We start from the raw sequence: 12,396 nt of genomic DNA on the forward strand, positions 1-12,396 counted from the left end.
GTCAGAGGTCAAGAAGATTTGATTCAACTTAGCTGACGGCACGTTTCCACACAGGGTCGAAGAGAGGAAAAGAGATGCATAACATGAGATAGGATAAGTTTAAGAATTTGAAAAGTAAAACTAAAATACCAAATGGAAATGAAAGGAGGAGTATTTCACATGTGACAGACACTAACACTGCCAGTTCACTCACTGACTTCTGATCTAACCTGGATTTCTGTCGGATCTCACCATCCCACGTTCCTGCCATGGCTGCTGCTTCCTCAAGCTTCCATGCATCCTCGGCCATCAGGATGGTTGCCACGGAGATCTGGACCTGTAGCATGAGTGGTTTGAATCAACAGAAAGGGTTCTAGCAAGTGTATAACCTCCACAGTTAAAAAAATTTGGTACTGTGTGCTATTTGAATACCACGTTGTTAAAAATAGTAATCTGCACAAACCAGAGATATTTTGATGGTAAGCTACAGATAAGTGAGAGGGAGATAGGCCTCTTTTCAAAAGAAGCTACATTAGCTAGCTAATGGGGTACACTGCTCTGTGGTATTACTCTTAAACATCTGGAGACAATCAATACTTGGAGGTAGGATGGAGATGTCTGAAACAGTAATGAGAATTTTTGAATGACCAATGGTCAATTTCCTGTATAAAAACATCCTTAACAGACAGATATCTAAATTAGTGAAGAATGGGCTCCCTACATAAACAAGGTACTGGAATAAGAAGTGGGGACCTTTGTAATTCTGTAGATCTCCATGAACCTACACGAGAACATTTTAAGTTTTTTGTTAAGTCATGTTTACATATTTTGTTTGATCCCATACTGTTTAGTACAACCAGGTAATATCCAATACTTTCAGACAGGCAATCATTTAGGTCAGTTCCACAAGACAGTGAAAGTGTTCTACAATGTGTGGGCCACATCTGTTATGGGAGGAATTTTAGGATGTTTCGGGAAATATGATATAATTTTTGCCAACCAATATGTCATAGATTTTGCTTTAAATGATGTTGTTGGTATTTATTTAAGCCCCATTTTACTATTTTCAGAGCTTAAACAATACAAATCAGTTAAGTTGATGATTTGTTCATAACACACGATTGTTGTTTAATAGAATTACTCTTGTAAATCACAATTCAAACAAAATCTTTAAGAATTACTACATTTGTTCCAAGGAGTTATATGAACAGTAGATTAATTCAAAATTAAGCAAATATTACAAGTTCAAATAAGTGACATCACATAAGTTTCAGACACGGTTGCCTGTCCACGAACAGTAACACTTTACTGTTATCTGCCTGCAAAACAAAATCTGAGTCCTTTTACTGTACTTTCAAAATACAGTACAAATGACAGGTATCTTATCCTTCTTAACATTTAAACATTTACATATGTAGATGACTTACAGCTTCAGGGAGATCTGGGTTTGGCACTGCTATCTCTAAGTAGTCAGGCATGACCACAATGGAGGTTGTCTCCTCAAACCGGAACTTCTTCTCATCCACCTGGAACCCACCCTCCACTCCTGGAAGTAAAACGTCAATAACCATGGAAACCATCTTATATATACAGTCAGGCCGAGTTAGTCCGGACCCCGACAATCCGATTCCCGCGATATCCGAACAGTAGCAGCTGTAACCAATCTTGTTTACTATATAAACTCACTACTTGTTGATTCATTAATCCGATGCTTCAGTCTCCGTATCCGGACGTCAATTAGTGGTAACAGATTGGCTAGTTACACATGGTTTTGCTTCATTGATCCGGTGGTACATCAAAGAGGTTCGGATAATAGCCTTACCTCGTGAGCGCTTGTGATTAGCACTGGTCTTCATCGGCTGACTTCAATTGTAATTGTTAACTGAGGTGACACTTCTGCGTTGAGCATGTCATTAGTTTGTGATTTTAATCATTCAATAGGTTTCACTTTTGTTTAGTTTGAGTAATACCTGTCATGTTTCCTTGCTGTATAAAATACCGATCGAGTCAAAATGAGATCAGCTGCACTTGACACCTGTCAGTCACAATGGCAAGTCCTGCCCCTAAGCGTAAAAGGATGGGAAATTACTGCCGCACAAAAAAAGAGAAATTTGTAGATACAAAGAGAAAAATCCTAAAGCCAAATGAGAGCCTATATGGACTCTATGATAAATTATTTCGAGTGTGTTGGAGATGACAAAAACTTGGAGACAATGGTCAGCATGCGTGCGTCTTTCAAACCACTCTCCAAACAGACTGTTAGTGGAGATTTCTTTCAACACAAGTGATTGATTGGTATGTGTAATACTATAAATAATCTATTCAGACATTGCATTGATTGATTGTTATGTTAATATTCAAGTTGTTATGTCTACAAACTGTAATAAAGTCATTTGATAAATGCATACGTTCGTATGTTCTTGTCTCAGTATGTCAAAGGGAAGTAACTCGCCTGAAGTGGTGTTTGCTTCAGTAGTCCGTACGTTTCACTATCCGAACGTTTTTGATGAAAAACAGAAGTGTTCGGATTAACGCGGCCTGACTGTACTTACAGAAGCAGTTACTGCATTCTTGATAATCTCCAGGGTATACATTCTGATACATCTTCACTAGTACCCTGGCTGCATCCATAGACGATAATTGTATTACCTCCCTTTGCTGGCTTTTCGTACAATCAGGGGCTCCTTTCATTAAGTAACCTTTACTAAGGTCTACCTTAACTCCCATTCTTTAACACTGCAGTAAGGTTACCTTAGTGACTTACGATCACCTTAATGATTTGTGAAAGGAGGCCCAGGTGTCCATGCTGGGAATATGAGTGTACCAATCACAAGGCTTCTTTCATCACTCACTTCCTCTTCTTATATCTACCTGATCATACTTGGTAACCCAATTGTTGCAGGACTACCCTGAAAGTGGTAGGAGTTCCTGCATATACTTTTTTAACGTTTCAGACCTGTCAATTTGTTTGTATGATTTTTTCCCTAAATCTGTGTCTCATAGTGAGCAAACCTACCATGACAAGGTGGAACCAGCAAAGGGAGGTATGGTAATACAATTATTGGGTCGGCCATAGATGCATCTGAGGTACTTAGTGAAGAATTGTCAGAACTTATACCCTGGAGATTATCAAGGATGCAGCTAACTGTACATCATATAAAGTTCAATAAAGTCAAATGCATTCGGAAATGAAAAATGCATCTTTCATTACATACCCATGAAACAATCCCGTGACTTTCAGGTTAAGATTCACACTTTGAACAACGCGAGATCGATCTGCGCAATTGGGAACCAATGACATGCGTCAACCAAGTCATTGAGTCTGACCACCCAGCCTCGTTACCGTTAGTCGCCTCTTTCGACAAGCATAATCACCTTTAATGGCAATCATGGGTTGCTGAAGGCCGATTCTACCCCGGGACCTTCACGGGTCCATTAATATGTAAATCATGTGGAATGATCCAGGTCAATCATTAAACATATGAACTTTTAGAGTCGAACCAGGTTTACTTGGACCTCACATATCCAGAAACCCCGCCTTCCGGGCGATTTTTATGTGAAACGAATCTTACATTCATTAACTGTACTCGCTTAACTGGACCCCGCGCTTCCGGACCCGTGCGGTGAATTTTCAAACCATTCCCACAGATTTCCATTGAAAAATGATCCAGTTATCGGGACGGAGAGATGTGTGCAACGTGCATGTGTATGTGTCACGTCAATACTGTTTACCGCATGACTATGTGTTTTCATTCTTCATCTATCAGAGGTCATTTGGTGTGAATTGATTAATTAGCCATCAAAACACTAGTGACGCATGTCACTCATTAGGATTTGGCGCGTGTGAGAACATCTCATCAGTATCGAAAACACATGTTAAGTAGGATTATGGTAAACTACACTGTAATTGTACTGTATATAACACTTAAAAATTGATCCCTGCTATCTGTCGCGATGCAAGTTAAAAATAGCTTCCCACATAAACAAAGTCATGTGATCCCATCAGGAACTTTACTCTCTGCAGACAGTATAAGTTCGACGCGGTGTTGTATGTTTTTAGGGCATTTAAAATTAAAAAAAAAAGAATACGCAATTGGCAAAATAGAAACTTTTTGTCACGATTTACGTTTTTCATCCGTGACAAGCTGACAAATGGTAACCTGCATTCCGCCTTCCATGTATTATCAGTACACTTACAAGTTACGATGATTCACTGTTATTACTATTGACTTTTGCTTTATTGATATACGTACATGAGAAGTTTTTGCTTTCACCTAATTTTCAGGTTTTGCTTGTTTGATCCAGTTAACTGGATGTCTCGCTATCTGGACGATTTTTGAGTGAAACCAAAATGTCCGTATAAACGGGGTTCGACTGTATACATGTCACTTTGTCAATGTCAACTTTGTCAAGGTGGGGTAGGATCACATATTGACTGAAGAGAGGTATTTGCGGATATAGGTTGAAAAAAACAAACACTTTGGTTATCTGTCATGTCAAAATGTGATTTTGAAAATGGAGGATCCACTCTGTCAGTGTTCATGAATGGTGTTTCAAAGTAACAGGACATCGGGTCCTGTAAGTTTCAGATGTCAGTCTGACCCACTCAATATTCACAGGACCCATAGAATATAATAAAACACATATTTCAGATTTAACATTTTTCATAATTAGAACTGAAATTATTAACATCAGGTAATAACAAAGATAAAATTTATAAACAACAAACAAGTGTCACATGCCACAAATAACTACTTCAGACAAGGTCATTGTGAAATATTCAGTCAGACACCAGGGCTGGCAGGTTGGTGACTTCGATCCGACAGCTGACGAAAATGCCAGGTTTGTAAGAGGGTCAGATGCTATTCGTGAACACTGCTCTGTCCATCATGTTTGTTCTGGAGAAAAGTGAACAAATGAGAGACAGCAAAGGTTTTAGCAGTCATTACCTATTGCAAGTTTTGTTGGTTTCACCTGAGGCTCTGTCTCCTCTGCTTGTGGTATCTGCAAAGGACAGAGTAACTATGACAATTCTGCAGAGGAACAGAATAGACCATAACATAAATGTCATACCAACAGTCAATAAACAGGGATTGTAGGTTGCCTAGTGGTAAAGCATTCACTCGTCATTGCCTGTGTTAAATTCCCCACATGGGGACAATGCATGAAGCCCATTTCTGGCGTCCCCTACCATGATATTGCTGGAATATTGCTAAATATGGTGTAAAATCCAACTCACTCACTCATTCTAAAAATAAACAATAGAAAAATGGTCATAGAATCCACAGGACTTGTGGACATTACTAAATTTAATAATAATAAGGCTTCTCCCACATAATCATGATTTATATGGGGTAACAAAGAGTAGTTGCTGTGCAAAAGTGTACAAGATAATGCTGTTACAATTAAATACCGACCAGACAATCCAGACAGATATCATGAGGTTTATAATATAACTGATACATACTTCAATGCGAATTCTTTTAATCCTGAGAAACACTGCATTTCCAGTCTTGCTGTAGTGTCTCATCAGATGTTTCTTTCCCACACCAAGGAATGTGTTCATACACACGTACAGCCCATCTTCACTCTCCTGATGAAATAATGAAACACAGGCCAGTGAAATAAATCTTTACCATTGCACTGTAGTTGATTAATATACACGTCAGCATGGAAAAAAAACCCACACAAACAAATTGTAATAGTTTCAGATTTGAACTCACATACCTCAGCCTGAAAGTGAAACAAACTAACCGCTGTCTTATTCCTTCATTACATCCAAGTTAGCAAGGCATATTTATTAAAAGTTATATTTCAGGCTTTCCAGGCACTTTTGAACTTGGTTCCTTTTCGGCAACTGATATTCACGCAGATAATAACATACATGCTTCCAATCTTCATCAATATGAAACAAACTGAAATTTAATTTAAAAAGGAAAACGTCCACTGACATGTTCTATTTTGCGACAGTATGAACTACATATCTTCATCAAGATACTGCTTTATGAACATGTAAGTGTTAAAGAGGAAAATATAAGAAAACAAGATAATTTTAATTCTGATTCCAGTGAGTATTATTTATAATGTTTTCAGTTTTGATCTTGTTTTCCTTTAGCCAAGCCCGAGGTGCACATTTACTGATTTAGATTGTATAGCGAAGTGTAACAGTCACTACTTGAGAAAATACACTACAGAAGGTCACCAAATGATACATACAGGATTATCAAAAGAATATGCACATTCATCCTTGTAAACCTTCTCGCCGCCAGCGGGTGATCTTATCTTAGACAAATGTTGTTTCAGTTGCTCCATAGCCATTTCACTTGTCATGCTTTGACTAGAAAACCGGATGTTATCTCCCTTAGTACCGGTTTCCCATGAACCAATCACAGATCGTGTCCTTACCGATACGTTGTCCCTTCTACAATATGACGCGGCATTTCATTGGTCAGAGCGGGAAGTTCAAACTAGTATTCGGAACATTGTCTGCATGGAAAGGAGGTAGGCAGTGCGGTTTGTGCAATATCAGCCTCCTGCTTTATAGATCATGTTTGATAGAAATGATATGCTTTTTCATGTTTAATTTCTGAAGATAATGAGTTAAGTTAGAAACAAACCTGTATATATTTCTGCGATGAAAACGCCGAGAAATACAGGTCATGTCAAGATGTCTGATGATCTGACATTTTTCCGAATAACATGAAGATGGTTGTCTTTTCCTTATCATTAAAATTTAGGGAGAATACAGACATAACTCTTATTATTTTGTTTAATTTCCAGTTAACATTTCATCATGGGAGGTATTGGCAGCAAGGTCGAAATGTTGGATGATGGTACAGGTACCCCAGTCAAGTGTCAAATTGACAGTCGCCAACTAGATGATGATCCCCGCTCTCCTACCAACAACATTCCACGTACACCTATCATAGTGAACAAAACACCCGATGGACTTCTTGACCCACGATCACCAACACCTGGAATTTGGAGAACTCCAATTAACAATTTTATGAAGAAAGGTGAAACATCATGAAGCATTATTTTCTATCTTGTATAAAAACATCACATTCAACTGTCGGAATGGAAATAACCAACCTACTCAGTCACCATGGCTGGGATTAAACACAAAAAAATACTCAAATCTATACTTCACTGAGAAAGGGATCCCAATAAATGAAATTTGAACAAACGATGACATTGCCTAGTGTTAGCTGGAACTTTCATGCTTCTACAGTTACAACTTATGTGAGGTGGGTTCTGTGTTGTCAGTGAAGGAAAATAGGCATCAAGCTTAGTGCTCTTCTCTTAAATAATTCACATATAAATGAGGAAAGGGGGCTAGGGTTGAAGTATGAAATTGTCAAAGAGAATCGTTTTGTTCTCTGGGTTTCTGGAAACACAAGAAATTCTGTGTGTTTTGCTTTCTGAATGCCTTAATCTAGGTAGTATTTTGGTAATAAACAATTGAAATGATCCAGGTAATGAAGCTATGTTACTTAAATAGATGTCACTGTACCAGATGGTATGAAATGCTTCTCATGTAGCCACTGTTTGTTTGTCCGGTCAGGTCTACACTAACTGGCCTCTAGCTGGAATGTTGCTGAGAACAGTGTCCAACAACATCTACACAGAAACAAGTATTTAATTTGTCTTGCATAATTTACTGTTTAAGTTCATAGTTTGTCAACCATGTTCTTTTTCCTGCAGATGAATTCAAGTCTGTGCAAGATGACGTCAAACCCCTTCTTGAGGAGAACACAAGTCCAGACATGTCCCGCAAACATGATGACGATGAGACAGACAAACTGGACGTCAAGGATGACTTGGGGGCGACGGCAGCAGCAGCAGCAGCAGCAGAACTACAACACATGTCAATGTCCGATGTAGACGAGTCTGCAAGTCTTCTTGTTGCAAACTGTGAGTCCAGTTTGAAATGTTCCCTCTATAAAGAAATGATCCCAACATACTCCAGATTCTTTTTCAAAAGAGGCCCTCTTTATTCCTATGTCATATACTGGGAAAACCTATTCAACTGTGCAGCTATCAAAATGAATTAATGCATTAGCCTAAGCTGTATAAGGGAGACTGATTACTTTGGAGAAATGAATTATGGGATGGCACTTAAATCTTCTGGAGAATTCGTTAAGGTTCTGATTGAGGTTATCTCAGCCAAAGACAGATAGTGAAAATGTGTTTTGACAATATGTACCGCCAGGACTGTGTTGTTGATATTACTAGTCATGTGCTGACAGGAGTATGAGTGTAAGGTGGATTAGGCCTACATGGTCTTTGTCATGTGACTGATGTCAGCTCAGTTTCCTGTGTATTAGTGAGTGAATATGGTTTCACACCACTTTTAGCAATATTTCGACCGGTGAAGGGTAGAATAGGCCTTCAGAAACCCATGCTTGCCATAAAGGGCGACTGTGCTTGTCGTAAGAGGCGACTAACGGGACCGGGTGGTCAGACTCGCTGATTTGGTTGACATGTCATCGGTTCTCAATTGCGCAGATCATTGCTTGTGATGTTGATCACTGGATTGTCTGGTCCAGACTCGGTTATTTACAGACTGCTGCCATATAGCTGGAATATTGCTGAGTGCGGCGTAAAACTAAACTCACTCACTCACTTAGCAATATTTCAGCGATATCACAGTGGGGGGGACACCAGAACTGTGCTTCACACATTGTACTTGTGTGGGGAATCTGGGACTTTGGTGTGACAAGTGAACACTTGAACAACTAGGCTACCCCACTGCTCCTCATGTTTATTAAGTTTCTGGAGCATCTTATTACATCTTAAACATATTCAGCAAACATGGAATACATGTGTATGGACAGTCTAAGTAAATATAGTCCCAGTACTATTAGTTTATAATAGTTACACTCCTCTACTGAGTATAACTAACACTAGTAGGAGGTTGCGTTTGGTAACATTTGAGATTGACCAATCAGAACTCAGTTTACCAAACCGCAAAACTTGTCCTGACTAAGTTTCGGCTTGGACTGATTTTATGACATAATCATGATGATGTAATTATGAAAGAATAAATCAACATGGTATTTGATGTTGATGTTTCCTGGACTATTTATTAAAGTGATAGGTAAGAAAGAAAAACAAAACAACTCTAATTTTTTATCATTGCAAAATTTAATGACTACATTTAGAGCAGATATGAAAAGAAATTCAAGTTTATTTGCAGTTTGAAACCATAAGTGGAAATTTTCCAGTAGCCCATGGAAAAGTAGGATACCATTATTTTATTGCCTGATATGAAAATTGACTTGTCCCAGGTGTCAGGCAATGGGGTTTTTGAACCCCTGCATGGAGAGGACTATAGTATGTGATATGAACTGCTAGATGTCAGACTCAGTGTTTGAAATTAACTTTTTTAGCTTGTAGCAAGTACCTGTTTGCCAGGTGGTTCTGCAAGTTTGATTTTCATCAAATCTTCAAGGGTCTACATCTCCAGTCAAGTGGAGATCTATCCTTTGAAAATGACAGCTAATTGATGAACGTACATGCGGTTTCACTAAAACATACCAGGTAGCAAGTTGTTGCTACTGTGTTTTCCTTTCAGGTAGCTAAATATGAAATTTCAAGAGCAAATTTGCTACCTTGAAGCGTTAATTTTGAACCCTGAGACTTCCATTTTTGTGGCAGCTGTGGTGGCTGAGTGCGTTAGTATGCTGATGATTTGGTGCCTCACTTTAAGAGTCTGGGATCAATCTTGGATGGAACACATTCCCCTAAAATATGTACATTGCTGAGAAAGTGGGATTCCAAATATAGCATTTATCTATAGCTTCATATTCATATGAAGATTTTGACGAATACCCAGGTCAAATTCAACCCATGTTTTGGAAAACACACACACACACCTTCTAAATGTATCACTACCCATGCTAAGTCTAATTTGCTTGGATCATTCATGTAAAAATGGAGGATGTGTTACTTTTCAGCTAAGCCAGTTGAAATAAAGAAACCAAAAGGACAGAAGACACAGCCAAAGAAGCTTTTCTATGACAAGAAAAAACCCAGCAAGGCCTTCAGCTCCACCCCCAAGTCGGTGCTCACCTCTACCCCGCCCCGCTCCCCACTCTCCACTGTTGTCATAGATACCAACTCCCCGCGGGTCATCATGCACAGGAAGCAGACAAAGAAGATTGACGCTGCCCGTCAGTGCCGTCTCGGCGCTCTCAGATCCTCACAGGATAAGGAGAATGTTGACATGTAAAGTCTGCTCATATATTTAAGCTATGACAAATCAGTTCAGTTTGGATCGACTGTGTTTGCTTGATATTACTGTTGTGATTGCTACCACACATGATTACAAAGGTCATAGTTCGTCTTAGTGTCAAAGTTGGACTGAGGACATCTTGCATGTGACACTGGATGTGATAAGAAGAAAAAAACCTTGGTCCAGTTATGCAGTGAGTCAGCCAACAGGAACTCATTGATTTTAGTGCAGATTTTACTGAATCATTCATGATACATCACTTGAATTTTTAGCATTTACAGCAGTGAACATGTTACACGTAAACTGTACCGATAAAACAATTAAATGAAAAGTAAACCACAGTATTATCACAAGTTCTCAAATCATATGTATACATCTACCTCTGATGAAACTAACAAATCAACAATGTTGATTTAAAGCTGGTTTAACAATACTTCTATTTTGTGTCATCAGTTTCCAAGATAAGACCTCATGTGTTAGTCTTGTCTTGGTTCAACTGTCGACATAATCTTATGTGGTAGTCATGTTATTCTTTAACTGCTGTCAACAAAACATGATCTCACATGGTTGCCATGTCTTGGTTCAGCTGCTGTCAACAAAACATGATCTTATGTGGTACTCATGTTATTGTTTAACTTCTGTCAACAAAACATGATCTCACATGGTCATGTCTTGGTTCAGCTGCTGTCAACAAAATATGATCTTATGTGGTAGTCATGTTATTTTTTAGCTTCTGTCAACAAAACATGATCTCACATGGTCATGTCTTGGTTCAGTTGCTGTCAACAAGACATGATCTCACATGGTCATGTCTTGGTTCAGTTGCTGTCAACAAGACATGATCTCACATTGTTGTCATGTCTTGGTTCAGCTGCTGTTAACAAAACATGATCCCACATGGTCATGTCTTGGCTGAACTGCTGTCAACCATGCTACAAAGTTATTTGTTTGGTAGTTTTCAACACTATGCTTCTAAAATGAATATCTCACCTTAACTGACATGTTTGTAATGTTTTCCTGTTGTATATAATATTTGTTTATGCCTCCTGGATTGACAGGTTAATAGTTTAAGTGTAATAGCACCCAATTCTGTTGTAATCTCTAAAAGGGGGCTGGCAAAAGCATGCTTTTGGATGTGTAGAAGTCTATATTTGTTCTGAAAGTGTAGTAAGAGACAACAGCTATCGCTTACAGAAGTTCTGACAGTCAGCGTTACACCTATCACAAATTTGTATTACCTTTCATCAGTACTGTTCTTCTACACAGCAAAAGATAAATGAATGCATATTAGTTCATGTTAACAAATGTGTTTAAGTGCAGATTTTATTCAACTTTCAGTTACAGCATTTGATATAGCATCAGAGTTGTCTTGTGAAATTGTTTCATTAGCATCATAGCACAATCCTTTTTATGAACCAGTGTTTTATGTATTTCAGAAACCAAAGTAAGTTTGTTATAGTAGGGTAAATTTAGTCCTGATTTGAAGTGGACATCAAGTCCCAAACAATTGATGAAGTTTGATCACTGTTGTAGATGGACATGTTGTAGATGGAAATTTGATCATAATTTGTAGTATTCGATGTTGGGGAATTTATATCTTTTATATCATGTGTACAGAAGTGATAACTGGAGTACAGTAATTTATCATATGTAAATATTCCATTAGCCATGTAAATGGTAGACATGCTGTTGATACTGCTTGCAGAGAAGTAGTGTGTTCATTCTCCACAAATCATGAAGTTCTTTTAACTGGATCTCTCTGTACACCATACCTTTAAAAAATACATGAAAAAAATTATATGCAGATATTGTTTTGCATGAGGCTAACAGACGTGTCCACACTACATTTATCTTTGTATATAGATCCAACTGAAGAAATCAGCACAAAAATATTCACTTTTTTGTAAAGTTCTTTGTATATGCTAACACACTTAGTGGTTTATTCATTGTCGTGAGATTTGTATCTTGTATATAATGTATATCACTTGCTCATTATTTAACTGAGAGACTATGATGGCGCTAGTTTTAATGTGTGAAAGTCTAATAAATGTTCAAAAATGTCTTTGGCTGTTTATAACCAAGTCCTGAGAAAATGTATCATTGATGTTCATACTTTCAACCATATGTTTGCCTGGGCTAGACTCGTGTGCAAAATAGTTTAATTTTTTTCTAGCCAGACA

At 38.2% G+C, this 12,396-nt stretch overlaps 2 protein-coding genes across 2 annotated transcripts in view; one reads left to right on the forward strand and one right to left on the reverse strand.

The window, feature by feature from the left end:
- LOC137268963 (ubiquitin carboxyl-terminal hydrolase 5-like) overlaps positions 1 to 6,403 on the reverse strand; it is a 32,933-nt gene extending 26,530 nt beyond the window's left edge. The window contains exons 1-5 of the mRNA XM_067803587.1: positions 6,196 to 6,403; positions 5,447 to 5,572; positions 4,929 to 4,983; positions 1,407 to 1,525; positions 210 to 316 (exon numbers count right to left, since the gene is read on the reverse strand). Of these exons, the coding sequence (XP_067659688.1) occupies positions 210 to 316; positions 1,407 to 1,525; positions 4,929 to 4,983; positions 5,447 to 5,572; positions 6,196 to 6,309 (521 nt within the window). The 5' untranslated portion in view covers positions 6,310 to 6,403. The remainder of the gene's footprint in view (positions 1 to 209; positions 317 to 1,406; positions 1,526 to 4,928; positions 4,984 to 5,446; positions 5,573 to 6,195) is intronic.
- LOC137268964 (uncharacterized) lies at positions 6,364 to 12,274 on the forward strand. Its single transcript, XM_067803588.1, has 4 exons — positions 6,364 to 6,480; positions 6,760 to 6,995; positions 7,684 to 7,893; positions 9,939 to 12,274. The coding sequence occupies exons 2-4, from the start codon at positions 6,773 to 6,775 to the stop codon at positions 10,211 to 10,213; spliced, it is 708 nt and encodes a 235-aa protein (XP_067659689.1). The 5' UTR covers positions 6,364 to 6,480; positions 6,760 to 6,772; the 3' UTR covers positions 10,214 to 12,274.
- Positions 12,275 to 12,396: the final 122 nt, after the last annotated feature.

This window comes from Haliotis asinina, chromosome 16 (genome assembly GCF_037392515.1).
Source record: "Haliotis asinina isolate JCU_RB_2024 chromosome 16, JCU_Hal_asi_v2, whole genome shotgun sequence".
NCBI lineage: Eukaryota > Metazoa > Mollusca > Gastropoda > Lepetellida > Haliotidae > Haliotis > Haliotis asinina.